General features: G+C 52.0%; 1 protein-coding gene across 3 annotated transcripts in view; it reads right to left on the bottom strand.

The window, feature by feature from the left end:
* RASA3 (RAS p21 protein activator 3) overlaps positions 1-14,330 on the bottom strand; it is a 120,580-nt gene that overhangs the window by 52,065 nt on the left and 54,185 nt on the right. For all 3 annotated transcript variants that reach the window (XM_078452632.1, XM_078452631.1, XM_078452633.1), the window contains one exon: positions 7,718-7,821. In XM_078452632.1, coding sequence (XP_078308758.1) covers positions 7,718-7,821 — 104 coding nt within the window. Of the gene's footprint in view, positions 1-7,717; positions 7,822-14,330 lie in introns of those variants that run through there.

The following is a 14,330-nucleotide window of genomic DNA, read 5'->3' as shown; positions in this document are numbered from 1 at the left end:
CCACACACGGCCACCAGGCAGACTGGCGAGAAAACACTGTCCTTCCTCTCTGCAGCTCTTGCAGACCGATCCCTTTTCCTCGCCACGGGAATGTGATTCTGAGTCCATGGAATAAAGCCATGTGAAAACAATTCTTGGAATTGAATTGAGCAATATATTTCATTGAAAAAAAAAAAAAAAAAAAACCTTCAGACTGTGATTAGTGCAGCTGGATGGGAGGGTTACGTGTGAGGTTTGAAATTTTAAGTAACTGCAATGTTTTTATGAGCTTTAGTCGGAACAGGGAAGAGCCGCGTCTTTAATGCTTACGTGAAACCTACAGCTTACACATCCAGGCTTACACAGAAGTATACTAATGCGTCCTTTTTAAACGCATATATTAGAGTTTCTAAGTGCCGTTTGGAGACAATACCTAACCCACAAACTATAATATCTACTTAAATGTGTCCCCATCTATCTGAGTGACAGCAAAAGGTCACTGAGCCGCTCTGGGCCTCGCTGTCTCACAGTGGTGGTGCTGCCTGCCTTAACACAGTAAAAAGTCCAGGCTTATTTCCTCTCTGGGGTGCTACATCTGTGAGGGTCTGTTCAGAACACAGCATATGCCAGGTGGCACAAGAGGGCAGGTGACGCAGAGAACCTGGTACAGAGGGTGAGAGGACGTGGCGGAAGATGGATACAGAAACCTGCAGGAAGGTTAAGCTGACTTAATGAGGGACAGACAGATGCTTCCTGAAATGAGCCGGCAGCAGGGATGCTGCTCGTATCACTCCAGTTCACCCCGGCGTCCTAGCTAGTGTACAGAGGCAAGAAAAAGAAGCAAGGGCACGTACCCTAGAAAGGAAGAAATGTTTGCAGAATCTATAGGAAAAGATAGTAGAACAGGTGTGTTCAGCAAAACCACAGAATGCAAAGTAATACATAAAGATCAATTGTACTTGTGCATGCAAGCAATGAGAACAAAAAGTGAAATAAAGGGGCACCTGGGTGGCTCAGTTGGCTAAGTGTCTGACTCTTGATTTTGGCTCAGGTCATGATCTCAGGGCTGTGAGATCAAGGCCCACATGGGGCTCTGCACTAACAATGTGGAGTCTGCTTAATATTCTCTCTCTCCCTCTGCTCCTCCACTCACACACTCGTGCCCTCTTGGTCTCTATCTCTCTCAAAAAAGAATTGAAATAAAAAAAAAAAAGTACCATTCACAAAATGATGCTTTTATGGCTTGTGCCTCTGGTGTGCTACCTAAGAAATCTTTGTCTGCTCCATCAAAACCATAAAATACATAAGGATAAATACACACACACACACACACATGTGTGTGTGTGTGTGTGTGTGTGTGTGTGTATTTATACATATGACGCGTATACTGAAAACCTATCACAAACGCTGATGAGAGAGGTTAAGAGAAGACCAAGCATGTGCTCTATTAGAGGGTCCAAAGAGATGTTAAGATGTTAATTCTCCTCCAAATTAATCTACACACCTACACAATCTCAGTGGTGTTGGAAATTGAGAAGTGGATTAAAAAATGTGAGTCACAACTCGAAGGGCCTAGAACAGCAAAACAAGTTTGGAAAAGAACAGTTGACATGCTCACACCGCTGACTTGAGACTGGATTTGAGGCTACAGGCGCCGAGACAGCGGGCACCAGGGCCAGGCAAGGATCACAGACCAACGGACCAGGACAGAGGACCAGAAACAGACCCGTGCATATGAAGTTGGTGGTTTTCAGGAAGGCATCAGGGTAACTCAATGGATAAACCATTGCTGGATGGTCCTTCAGCAAACGAGGGTGCCACAACCCGACATTTATGAGAAAAAAAATGAACTTTGTGCCACGTGTGCAATTCACCTGGAATAGATGTAAATGTAGGAGCTAAAACCATAAGCTTTCTACAAAAAAGAAGGAGGAGGATGAGGAGGAAATCTTCACAGCCCTGGAGTAGGCAAAGATTTCTTAGATATGACATCAAAAATATAAACTATTAAAGAAAGAATTTTGACTAATTGGACTTCATCAAAATTAAAAACTTCTGGCCTTCAAGAGACACTGGTAAGAAAATGAACAAAGGGAAGAAAATATTTGTAAAACAAATGATCCAATGAAGCACTTGTATCCAGAATACACAAAAAACTTTAACAACTCTGTAATAAAACAACCCAGTTAAAAGGGCAAAAGATTTGGACAATTCACCAAAGAAGAGATATAGACGGTAGACATATGAAAACATGCCTCATTCTTCATCATGAAAATGCAGTAAAAACCACAGTGAGATCCTACACACATATTAGAATGACAAAAATGGGTTAAAAATTAAAAGTGCCAACTCTGAGTGTGTGGAGAGGCTGTGTGGTTCCTGAGGCTCTCACGCAGCTGCGGAGAATTCAAGATGGCACAGTCACGGAGGAGCACGGCATGGCAGTCTCTACCAGGGGCAGACACACACCACAGCGGAGGGGGAACCTTTTTCCTCCTACCCTTCTAGGTTCTCTAGGGCTCTGCAACAGAGGAAAGATGAACAAGAGAACAACAAACAGAAGTTTACCAATATGTCTCTCAGATCTACATGGGGGAAACTCAGCAGTGCACAGGCACTTGTGCTAATGCAACATCTTAACCTGAAACAATGACAAATTTCAGAGAAGAGACACCAAGGAAAGGCCTTCAGGTTTCCAGGGCACAAACTGCAACAAGGGGTGAGTGGACTAAAGGGTGTCATGTAGACCCCTCTGGTGTCACCTTGAAGCTAACTCTAGGGTCATCTCGGTGATTAACTTCTGGCAAGTTCATGTCCTACTTTTAGGGCAGGCTGGAGATCTTTTCTTGTGCCTGCTTATTCTCAACTGCCTTCAGCTCAAAGTAATCCTTATGCCAAAGTGTGTATTTGGGGATGGCAAATTCTGCCATCTTTCAACACTTAGACGCCCTGGCAATCTGCCTCTTAGGAATCTTCCAAGAGAAACAAAAACACGTGTCAATATAAAGACCTGGTATAACAATAAGAGTGTTGCCAGCAGCTTTATTCACAACCACTAAAAATTGGAAACAACCTTCACTTCCATCCAGTGCTGAAGTGGTAAATAGCAGCACATGTGTACAAAGGGATGCTAGGTGAGGGGAGCATACTAGATGAAGGGAGCCAGACATGGCGGCCCACGTACTGTGTGGCTCCATTTGTGTGATACTCTGGAAAAGGTAAGACTGTAGAAATAGATGCCACATGCTTCGTTGGGGGCGCTGAGGGTATAGGGAGTGCGTCAAAAGAGGCTGCAGGGAAGCTCTGGGGGATGGAAAGAAGTCTTAACTGTGGACCATTAACACGGCTGTCAACACCTGTCAGACTCCACGCCTGAAGAAGGTGCATTGCACCGCATAAAAATTATACTTCAATAAACCTCGTTATAAACAAAAGAATAAAGGTCTTGTTTCTGCCTCTCCCCTTTGGTAGAGAATCTGGAGGAAGCTGCTGCCAGTCCTGGGCTGGAGGGACAGCTGGAGAGACAGTGGTTTGAGCCAGGTCCCCCAGAGGAAGAGGGGCCTTGGGAGGACCCTGGGCAGGGGTGGCCACCAGAGCCAGAGGCTGGAGAGTGGGGAACGCCCCAGCCTCTGCCCCACCTCCCAATCCTGCCAGCCCAGACCTAACTGGAGGCTGGGTGGGTGGAGGGGGAGAAGGGGAGCCCAGGAGCGATCCAAGGGGCACAGGGACCGTTCACTAGAATCCCCCGTACCAAGTAGCATGGACTAAACACACTTCCTTGTTTTGGTCACCAAAACCATCAATGCCGTTCAGAGCCTTGGTCTGCACCACAGGACGGCTCTGTGTTGGTGCAATTCTAGCCCAAAGGAGAGCAGCCACACTTCAGTGTGTCTAGCAGCCGCATCCCGGTTAAAGGACGTCCCCTGTGCACGAGAAGCACTGAAAGCAGCTACTGGACCACGGCCCCTCAACACACTGAGGCCACCTGGCTGGAAACCCTGCCTGATATCAACTCCTTCTGGTGCTAACCTTCTCTGGCCCAGGAAACCCCAGGCTGCCGACCACATGTGATGGAGGGATCGCAGCCGATGTGCACCCTCCCGCGCAGGTCACTTCCAGTTACCCCCAAACCCACTCTGGATGTTTCTCGCCTGCAGCTGACCTTCAGCCCACAGGGGCACAGGGTGGACTGGAGGGAGGGCACCTGGACCAGGTCGCGGCACCCTGCTCCTGCAGCTCTGGGTTCTGTAATCAGCCCTCGCTATTAAGCTCCAGAGTCTGGACTATGTGTTTCCAGTGGGCACCTCCACCGGGACACACGTGCGGCACCAGGGAGCCTGGAGGTGAGTGCGGTTTCCTCCAGGTGTGCGATGCCATCAGACCCGACATCAGAAACCCCAAGAAGTCAGTGACACTGTGATTGATCCCATGGCAGGAATTTATACTCTCATCGTGGTAACAACATAATCACTAGTCCTAACTTTAGTCTCTCCCTGGAGACCCAGGTCGTTGATTATTTCTACAGCTGCAAAAATGGTGGCGGGGCATCGACATCCAACTGCTGACATAGCAGTTTCAACGCCACCAAGACTGCTAAGCCATTATGCTGCTGGTTACCTTTAAAAATGGCAGAGGCCCGGGGCACCTGGGAGCTCCATTGGTTAAGTGTCCGACTTCGGCTCAGGTCATGATCTTGCAGTTCATGGGTTCGAGTCCTGCATCAGGTTCTGTGCTGACAGCTCAGAGCCTGGAGCCTGCTTCGGATTCTGAGTCCCCCTCTCTCTGCCCCTCCCCTGATCATGCTCTGTGTGTGTCTCTCTCTCAAAAATAAATAAATATTAAAAAAAAATTTTAATGGCAGATGCCTTAAAGAGGATATCAATAAACAGCTTATTTGATTATTTTGAGGAGACATAACCAACAACCATTTGAGCAGTTTCTCTGGTTGAAATGTGCAAAAGTAGGGCACCTGGGGGCTCAGTCAGTTGAAAGTCCAACTCTTGATTTCAACTTGGGTCATGATCTCACAGCTCTTGAGTTCGAGCCCTGCATCAGGCTCCATGCTGCCATGAAGCCTGCTTGGGATTCTGTCTCTCCCTCTCTCTGTCCTTCCCCTGCTCCTGCTCTCTCTCTCAAAATAAATACACAAACATTAAAAAAAAATTTAAATGTGCAAATATAATTTTTTATCCTTAAGATTACCATTCAAAAAAGCTTTCCTATGTCTCCAAAGATAAATCAAATCTTCTTCATTATAGTGTAATCTGAGTCAACACGGAAACCATCTGGGAAGCCTCTGGGTACTGGATGACATCTGATGCTCACACTGAAGACCTATCACACACCAGCAGGATGAAAAGGGGATCCAGAGCGAGAGCAGGTTCTGGGGTGACGCGCAGGAGACCCACTAAAGGGTCTTTGGCAGGGAGGACCAAAGCGGGTGCGGACACACCCCCTCCTCCCATGCCTCTGCTAACACTGGTAACCACTCCCCTACAAAAACGACAGGAGATGCTTAGCACACGTGCTAGCTGTGCATCTTCAGGCAAGTATCTTACCCTCTCTGAGCCCACTGCTTCTTCTTTAGCAAGTGCAGGTGGTACCTACTTCCAGGGGTTATGCCCATGAAAATACTGGCACAGTGTCTGGCATGTACCTGCGTCCAATACGTGTTAGTTTCCTTTTAACTGTTAGGATCAGCTGAGGAGCCCCACAAAACCAGGGAGTTTCAGGCTCAGCCCCCGAAGACAGGCTGCACACGAGCTCATCACCACAGGCTAGTCAGATGTCAGGAAATGGAGGCGCGTTTAGAGACTTCTTGCGTTAGGAAGGTGTGGCAGGCACCCCCATGATGGTGGTGGTCTGTGTGGATGCACAGTGGGGGCCATGCTTGTGTGTGTGAATGGAGACAGAGAGGCTCCTGTGGACATTGAGATGTTTAGTCCAGATAACAATTTGAGTCAGATTACGAAAGGTCTTCAATGCATGCTACGGAGTACAGACTTTCCTCTCTGAGCCACATCCAGCAGTACAGCTACAAGCTTGACAATTTCTCCCTCCCTTCCCTTCTCTCCTTCTTTTTCTTCCCTCCTTTCTTCTCCTTCCCTCCCTTTCCATTCCTTTCTTCCTTTTTTTTTTTTTAAATATTAATCAGGCTCTACAATGGAAGCACGTAGCCCCAGAAAAGGGTTTCTTCAGGAGGGGGAGTGTCTATAAAACACTGAATTTCTAAAATGGGATAAATATAACGTATGGAGGTACGTTATATTGTCTTTCAACAAATGTTTGGTGACTGTCTCCCAAGCCAAAGCCGGATGTTAGGGAGAGACTGGGTCCAGACTGTCCTGAGCTTTCTCGTAGGTGCAGAGGGATGCCAGTGGTCAGCTGCTCACAGGGAGGAGGTGCCAATGGCCGGCATGAAGAAAGGGCAGCTCTGGAAGCTGTGGGAGAACGGAAGGATGGAGGGAGAGAGAGGCAAACTCTGCGGCCACGGTCCAAGCAGAGTGCAGGGGGTCGGGGCCACCCCTGGGATGGGAGAAAAGTGGACTCCAGGGTACTCCAGGGTACTGGGTCTCAGTGGGTCAGTCAGGAAGGTGAGGAAGGGGCAGGTGTGGGTTTTACCTGGTGATGAGGAACCTTGGGCCACCACCAGTTCAGCATGACAACCACAGGGGGCTGTGGGGCAGCCACACTTAAGGCTGGGCACCAAGGACGCAGCAGAGAAACAGCCAGCTGGGGCGGCAGCTGGACAGCATGAGGCCGGAGGCTGCGGGGGGGCGGGGGGGGGGGGGTCACCACTGCCTCGGGGCTACTGCCTGGGACAGAAATACCCCTCACTGGCTGTGCAGGTGACCTTCTCCGCAGCCGGATGCCCCAAGAGAGCGCAGGAGAGAGGCATGAACACTCCATGATTCAAATGCTCTACTGCAGAGCTAAGTCCCCCAAACGCCGCCCCAGGAGCAGCCATGGCCACAACATGGGCATCACATGGGGCCTGGAATTCAGAAACTACACTTGTGCCCACACTTAGCCTCTCAATTCCTAGTTTTCGTGCCACAGGAACATGAATAGGGTCTTCCTGGGACAAGTACCCTCTTGATTGGATAGGCCCTCCTTCCTCTCCAGCAGTGCTCCCCCGAGATGCTCGCGCCTCTGAGAGCCCCAGTACTATCCCAATCTCCGTGGAGGAAGTCAAGAGTCAGGGACAGGGACAGGGACAGCCTGGGGAAGTGGGAGGTGTCCTCTATACACTGGTTCCTCAGAGGAGCCCTTGGAAGTCATTTGGGGACAGGCTAGGGGGTCTCTGTACCCTGACTTTGAAGGACAGTTCTGAAGCCTTTGCCAGTGTGGCCTGGTGTCTGCCATGTGAATTCATGGTGTGAAGTTTCTCTACACGCCGATGGGTAGGAGGGACTTAGGCAGCTTGTCCCTGCCACGGACGACACAGGAGGCCCATCCAGGGAGGCCCATCCATGCCACAGAGGACTCAGGAGGCCCATCCAGGGCACGGGGGACGTGGGAGGCCTGCCCCAGCCACCTCGCCAAAGCTAGGCCAGCCCCGTGATCACTGCCACTCCCCACCGCCACTCTGCACGGCCAGAGAGGCCAGGCCAAGAATGCTGATGGGCACTGCTGGCTCCAAGCAGAGGACCTGGAGGAGACACTGGTGGCTGGCCAGAATGAAATCCCATCCAGAAGAGGCAGAAGAAGTGAAGAAAACATCCATTTCAGTACCTACCTATGATGGAATCCCTCCGGAAAACATCTCTATCGAAAATGTAAAATGACAGGTGCCGAAAATTCCGAGGAATTTCGCAGTAGAAGTCTTCTCCGTAGAAAGGGCTGAGAAATAAACAGAATGGGCTCTGTTAGACTGTGGGAGCCGTGGCCTTGCTATCTGCCGGCAGGTGTGGGAGCCTGAAGACTGAGCACCAGCCTAGGGCACACGTGTGTCACCTCACCTTTACATGTCACACTGCGCGAGTGGCCTGCTATGCTGGCGGAGAGCTCCACGCAGTAAGAGTTGCGCCCACTGTGTGTGCCCAGGACCGCTGCGACACTCTGAGTGTCTGGGGCAGCAGCTGGCAGGCCCCCTTTATGCATTCAAGGAAAACTCGGCGTCCCAGTTTCAGACCACACCCCTTTTGTCCCAGAAGTCGGGGTGAAACCCACACTTCTCACAGGGGAGAGGACCCCTGCCCACCAAGCTGAGCCTCCACACAGACCCTGTGCGTGAGTCACTGCGCAGGACACTCAGTGGCTTTTGGGCAGAAAGCCAGAGGCCCTGTCATTAAACAGACCCCAGGTGCTCTGGGTGGGCAGGGCTGAGGTCAGCAAATGTGGCTTGCGGACAGAGGACGTACACTGAAAACAGCCCTGCACCAGGCCGGTTGCAGCTGCTGACAAGGTGGTCAGCAGATCACTGCAGCGCACACACAGCTGCCTCGGACTTTGGTGTGTCCACCCCACGCACGCTCATGGCAAGGGTCCACAGCAGGAAACATAATCAGTCAAGGAAGAGCTAGAACAGCATGCTACATTGGTTAGAAAATGAGCCACGTTCGTTCCTGCTCAAGCTGGAAAGGTGAAGAGGGACAGTGGTTCCCGGAGTGGAAGTTTACGGGGAGGGACACAGACGTGCCCCAGAGAAAAAGGGAGGGGGCGGTGTCAGCTCACTCATCACCAGTCCTGAGATGACCCCCACCCCATGCTTAGGCATCTCTGAAGTCAGATGTCCCCTGCAGACAGCGTAAGGAAGGACTGCTCACACGTTAATTAGCCGTAACAAGATGGTGCCTCTCAGAACTGACCAATGCCACAGACCCCTGGGATACGGTGTTTCTGTGGCACGATGTGCCATGGTTCCATGTGGCTCAGTTGGTGTCTGCTTCCTACCATTCCGCTCCAGCAGGAAATAATGAAATATCCTAAAACACAGGCACTTGACACGTCAGTCAAAATTACCCAGCTCCTGAAGCTCACGGGCCTCATCTCGACTCACTCCGTAGTTGGATCAGCTCAGCATGGAAGGACAGACAGACGGAGCGTATGGGCCCTGGGATCAGCTCAGCATGGCCCGGTGGCCCCAGAAGGATGGAACATATGGGCCCTGGGATCAGCTCAGCAGGGCCCGGTGGCCCCAGAAGGATGGAGCGTATGGGTCCGTGCTGGGGCTAGAAGGAGACCCCATGAGGAAAACAGACCCACGACTGTTGGTTTGTTGATGCCAGCCCCCCAGGTAGGGGATGCACCAGCCCCTGGATGGGGGGCAGAGGGTGCGGTCAGGCCAGCCCCCCAGGTTGGGGACGCACCAGCCCCTTGGGGGGGGGCAGAGGGTGCGGTCAGGCCTCTGTCCTCTCTGCATGGCCGGGACAGGCTGCCTGAGTCCTGTCCCAGGCTCATGCTTGACATGAGGCAGAAGCAAGGAGCAGGTCAGTGCCCTGGCCTGGGCCCCCAATCCCAGCGTGTGGGACTCTGGTGTTTGCTCTCCACATGGAGCCGTCTTCACTCAGGTTGCAAGTCAGAACTACCTGCACAGGCTTGGAGAAAACGTGGCTGCCCTGGCCCTGTCCCCTGAGAACCCTCTCCAGGGTGAGGGGCCACAAAGCAGGAATCTTTAATCCCACACCCACATGAGTGTCTAACACAAGCTGCCAGGTCATTACGGTCTCTGAACCAACCACACGTTACACATGGGCAGCATACAGATCCCTTCAGTGGTGCAGAACCCCACCTTGTACCCTCAGGCATGCCACGCGGGGCCAGGCTTCATCTTAGAGGCCACAGGGAGCCACACTCCAGGTGATGCCCGGCCCTGGGCAGCAAGCCCGTGCTCCTGAGGGGCTGGTGGCATCTGATAGAGCCCAGGCCTGTGCTCCGAGGCTCTGTCTGCAGGTACTAGGTCCCTGGTGACCACACCTGTCCTTCCCCAATGGAGCAAAGGCACCCAGGAAAGACACTGTCTTCCCCGTGTGTTGATTCCTAATTAGACTTACACGGATGTTCTTGGAACTGCCCTGTGCTTTGCTCCCTTTGGCCTGAACTGTTTGCTTTAAAAAACACACACATTCGTGGATAGGAATGTTACCTATAACTGTTAACTAAAAGCAAGAAATAGCTTTTTCTTCTTAAGAATGAAACCGTATTGAGAATTTTGCTTTATAAAATCAAAAGTAGGCTCACGAGGATGGCCAGAACTGAAAAGACAGAGAACAAGTGTGAACCCTGACATGTTGCCTGCAGGAACATAACACGGGGCACCACTTGGGCAAACAGTGGCAGCTCCTCAAAGCGGTAAACAGAGTAAGCATGTGGCCCAACAACCCCCACGCCCAGAGCAGGGGAAACACACGTCCGCACAAATACTTGCACATGAAAGTTTACAGCAGTGTTCGTACCAGCCAAAAAGTGAAACCCAAAAATCCGCCAACAGAGGAACGGATACACAAGGTGTGGTTCAGTCCACACAGGGGAATATCATCAGCCGTGGGAAGGAGACACGATTTGCCACCTGCTGCCACGTGGGTGCACCTTGAAATCATGACGCTCAGGGAGAGAAGCCACAAAAGGCCACACACGGTGTGATTCCATCTGCATGAAATGCCCCAAACAGGCAAATGTGGGGAGACAGAAAGTCTACTGGCGGCTGCCAGAGAGCAGGGTACCGGCAGGAAATGGGGGGCAGCAGAGGGGATGGGTTTCTTTGAGGGAGACAAAAATGTCCCGCATTGACCGCGGTGTGAGCTACAACCCCAAATATACTAAACCCACAGAGCTGTACATTTTAAATAGTTAGTTGTATGGCATGTGGATTATGTCTCAATAACGCTATTTTTTTAAAAACCAAAATTTCAGGGGCGCCTGGGTGGCTCAGTCGGTTAGGCGTCCGACTTTGGCTCAGGTCATGATCTCACAGCTCATGAGTTCGAGCCCTGCGTCAGGTTCTGTGCTGACAGCTCAGAGCCTGAAGCCTGCTTCTCACTCTGTGTCTCCCTCTCTCTGCTCCTCCCCTGCTTGTGCTCTGTCTCTCTCTGTCTCTCAAAAATGAATAAATGTAAAAAAAATTTAAAAAAAAAACCAAAATTTCAGGGCGCCTGGGTGGCTCAGTTGGTTAAGCGTCCGACTTCGGCTCAGGTCATGATCTCGCAGTTCGTGGGTTCGAGTCCCACGTCGGGCTCTTTGCTGACAGCTCAGAGCCTGGAGCCTGCTTCGGATTCTGTGTCTCCCTCCCTCTCTGCCCCTCTCCCCACTCACGCTTTGTCTCTGAAAAATGAATAAATGTTAAAAAAAATTTTAAAAAAACCAAAATTTTAAAAATACATAAAGAAGTCAGAAAGTGAAAGCCAGAGTTAGCATTATAGGGGATATCCTGCTAGATTTTTCCTCTGGAGATATATGAATAGATATAGATGGGGGTGCATGTTTTTAGATAGAAGCGGGATTACATGATGCATCCTTATACACAGTCTGCTTTTTCCTTTGATATCATGCCAAGGACCACTTTCCAAACAAGTACATAACAAGTCTGTTGCCAAAGAGCACCTGAGGTGTGAGTGAGCACAGCAGCTTGATTCGCCCTCGCCAACCCTGACGGGCACGGGCGCCTTCCTGCCTTGCCGTCGTTGGGGGGGCGGGGGGGGGGGGGGGGCGGCTGCGGGTGGCCACCCGCCCGAGAAGGACCCCCACGGCAGAAGGGTGCTCGCGGTCTGAAGGCTGTGGTGTGGAACGCCCCTCTAGAAAGTGGGGACAGATTCAGCCCACACCTACCCACAAGATTCTCAGCAGCATTTACAAACCTGTCTGGTCTGATGGCAAACTAAGCATGCTGCTTCCACCGGCTCAACAGCAGCCACACAAGCATGAGTGTGTCCGCTGAAACGCCTCTGGCCCAGGCTCTCTTAACGCCCATCTGTGTTCAGGATATTCATCCACTGAGAACTTTCAAATTTGTGTTGCAGCTTAGGAGACAAATAACTGACACGCAGCACGTGAGAAATGCCTTATTAACTGGAAACACCACAACGTGGTTAATAGTATCGGTCATCAATGGGCAAGGATGGGCGTGTGGTCCCGCCTTTTCCGAAACGTGGGAGGGACCCTGCCCTCAGGAGCTGAGGCCGCCCAGGCAGCAAGGCCTTTCAGAAAGACCAGCTGTGGCACTGTGGGGGCAGGACGGTGGACGGCAGCAGACCCATGCGGGGTGTGAGTGGGCCGGGCCTCGCCGTCGGTACCCTTCCCCTGAGTGTCCCCCAGCCCAGGACACACTGGCATGGTCATCCGGACAACCCCACCCCCTTCACGGGCAGCAGAAGTGGAAGTGTGTTTGCAAAGAGAAGGAAACTGAAGCCTTCTCCATCCCTGCCCTTCTCCGTGTGCCCGGCAGGACAGTATCTGCCTTCTGGTGAACTCAAAGGGGCCCCAGCTCCCAGCCTCCCCTTCCTTCCCATTAGTGTCTTAACCTGGGGCATCTCTCTGCACAGACCCCACTTTGCCCCGACCAAGGTCAGCAGCTGTCAGACGTGCGATTAATGCCCCACACAGTCAGCCCGCACTTGCAGCCTCGGGGCTCCAGAAAAGCAGCCCGAAGGACCCGGCTTGCCCTAAATGCTGCTGCCTGACGGAGGAAGTCACGCGTGCCGCGGCACCCACCTCTGAGGCTGGCCAGGGTGACGAGCTCTTTCCCTCAGTAACAGCAGGAGAAACTCGGATGGAACTTCACAGCATCAAGGGATCACACACAAACAAAACACCTCCAGACCAATCTTCAACAAGGAGGAACCACCTGTGGCCCCTCCGCTCCTCCCACAGCCCAGCGGTTCACACGGGGCCTCGGCTGGGACCCGTGGGAAACCTTGTGCTTGTCCCTGAGTAATTTCCTAACGTCCAGGGTTGGGGCAGGGGGAGGGGCAGGGCTGCCTCAGCTGGGGTCGCTGGCAGATTTGGGGGAGACGGGAAGGAAAGAATAAGGAATGCCACGGAGTGACTCCGTGAGACGTCCATTCTTAGGACGGTCTTCATAACAGTCTGAGCGATGGATGTGCCACGGAGAAGGCCCGTTAAGGTCAGAGCACCCAGAAGCAGCAGGTCCGGGCTCCCAGCGGGAATGTGGGGCCCACCTCATGGCCCAGGACGAACTGGGAGCCAGGTGGGCAGAGCAGGTTTTCTAGAAAGGGCTGCAGCCCATCTCCAAACAGCTCCGAATTCAGCTAATAAAACGTGCGTGTGGTTAAATCATTAACTGAAAGCTAGATTAAAATTTCATTAAGCCAATTCATTGCATTTCATTGCATGCAATTTCATTGCATGGGGGGTCACACAGCACTCTTGCTGCTGGGACTGGAGGGGTGGAGCTACGTCTCCACCAGGAAGGAGAGAATCAGATCAGTTTTCGTCCCAATGCTGGGTGGGCAGAAGTGTCCTGCCTGGACCCCACACACTTGTCACCTGGGTCAGTCACTGCCTGCACTGGCAGTGCAGCTCCGAAGGGTCCACGGCGGCTACTGCTGACCACAGGGACACCGAGGACACTCAAGGGTGCTGGCCTGGCAGGTGGGGCCGGAGGGGCCTCAGGTCAGCACTGGGCAGGCACGGGACCAGGCAGGAAACACACACAGGGGGCTGTTCACACCCTTCCCGCGGCACCAGGACCCAAACTAGAGATATCTCCTGGAGCGCCCCAGAACCGGGTGAAGGTGAGGGGAGGGAACGATTCCCTGCCTGGTGCGCCCCAGGACCGACCATGGTGCGGGGGACGGTTCCCCACCTGGAGCACCCCAGGACCGTTGGTGGGTTAGGATCCCTGCCTGCAGCACCCCAGGATCTACTCCAGCTGGCAAGAAATGTCTGGGCCTAAAGTCCGCATTTATGTCCAAAAAACTTTTTTTTTTAACTTTAAGTGGAGAAATTGGAGATAAGAGTAAACATCAGGAGAAAATGTTACGCATGTAGCCTCATGAGTCAAAGTCAGTGTCTGCTCACCAACAACTTGGTCTTTACTGACAACTTATAGAAAATGAAGTGTGTCTTCCCAAATCACAGACCCCTTCCCGTCCCTTTCAGATTCACCATCTGGGGTCTTCCCTGGTTTAGTCACCCCCACCACATTGCAGTGCTGTCTTCTGAGCAATCTGTACCTTTCGGGGTGAGCAGAAGACGCTCCCGGGTCACAGGCCCAAGAGGCACACACGCACCCACTCCACCATCTTGCACTGGGACGTTCTCAGCAAGAAAGATGTGAGATGCTGTCACCACGCCCATGCCCGCCAACGCGATAGCGAGCTAGTGCACCTTGTCACTTGGCTCCAGAAAGTGGTTATTTTACTGTCTAACTCCTAACTTTATGTAAAAAAGCA

Source organism: Panthera onca, chromosome A1 (assembly GCF_046562875.1).
Source record: "Panthera onca isolate mPanOnc1 chromosome A1, mPanOnc1 haplotype 2, whole genome shotgun sequence".
Classification (NCBI taxonomy): Eukaryota; Metazoa; Chordata; class Mammalia; order Carnivora; family Felidae; genus Panthera; species Panthera onca.
This window is presented reverse-complemented; position numbering and strand designations above follow the sequence as displayed.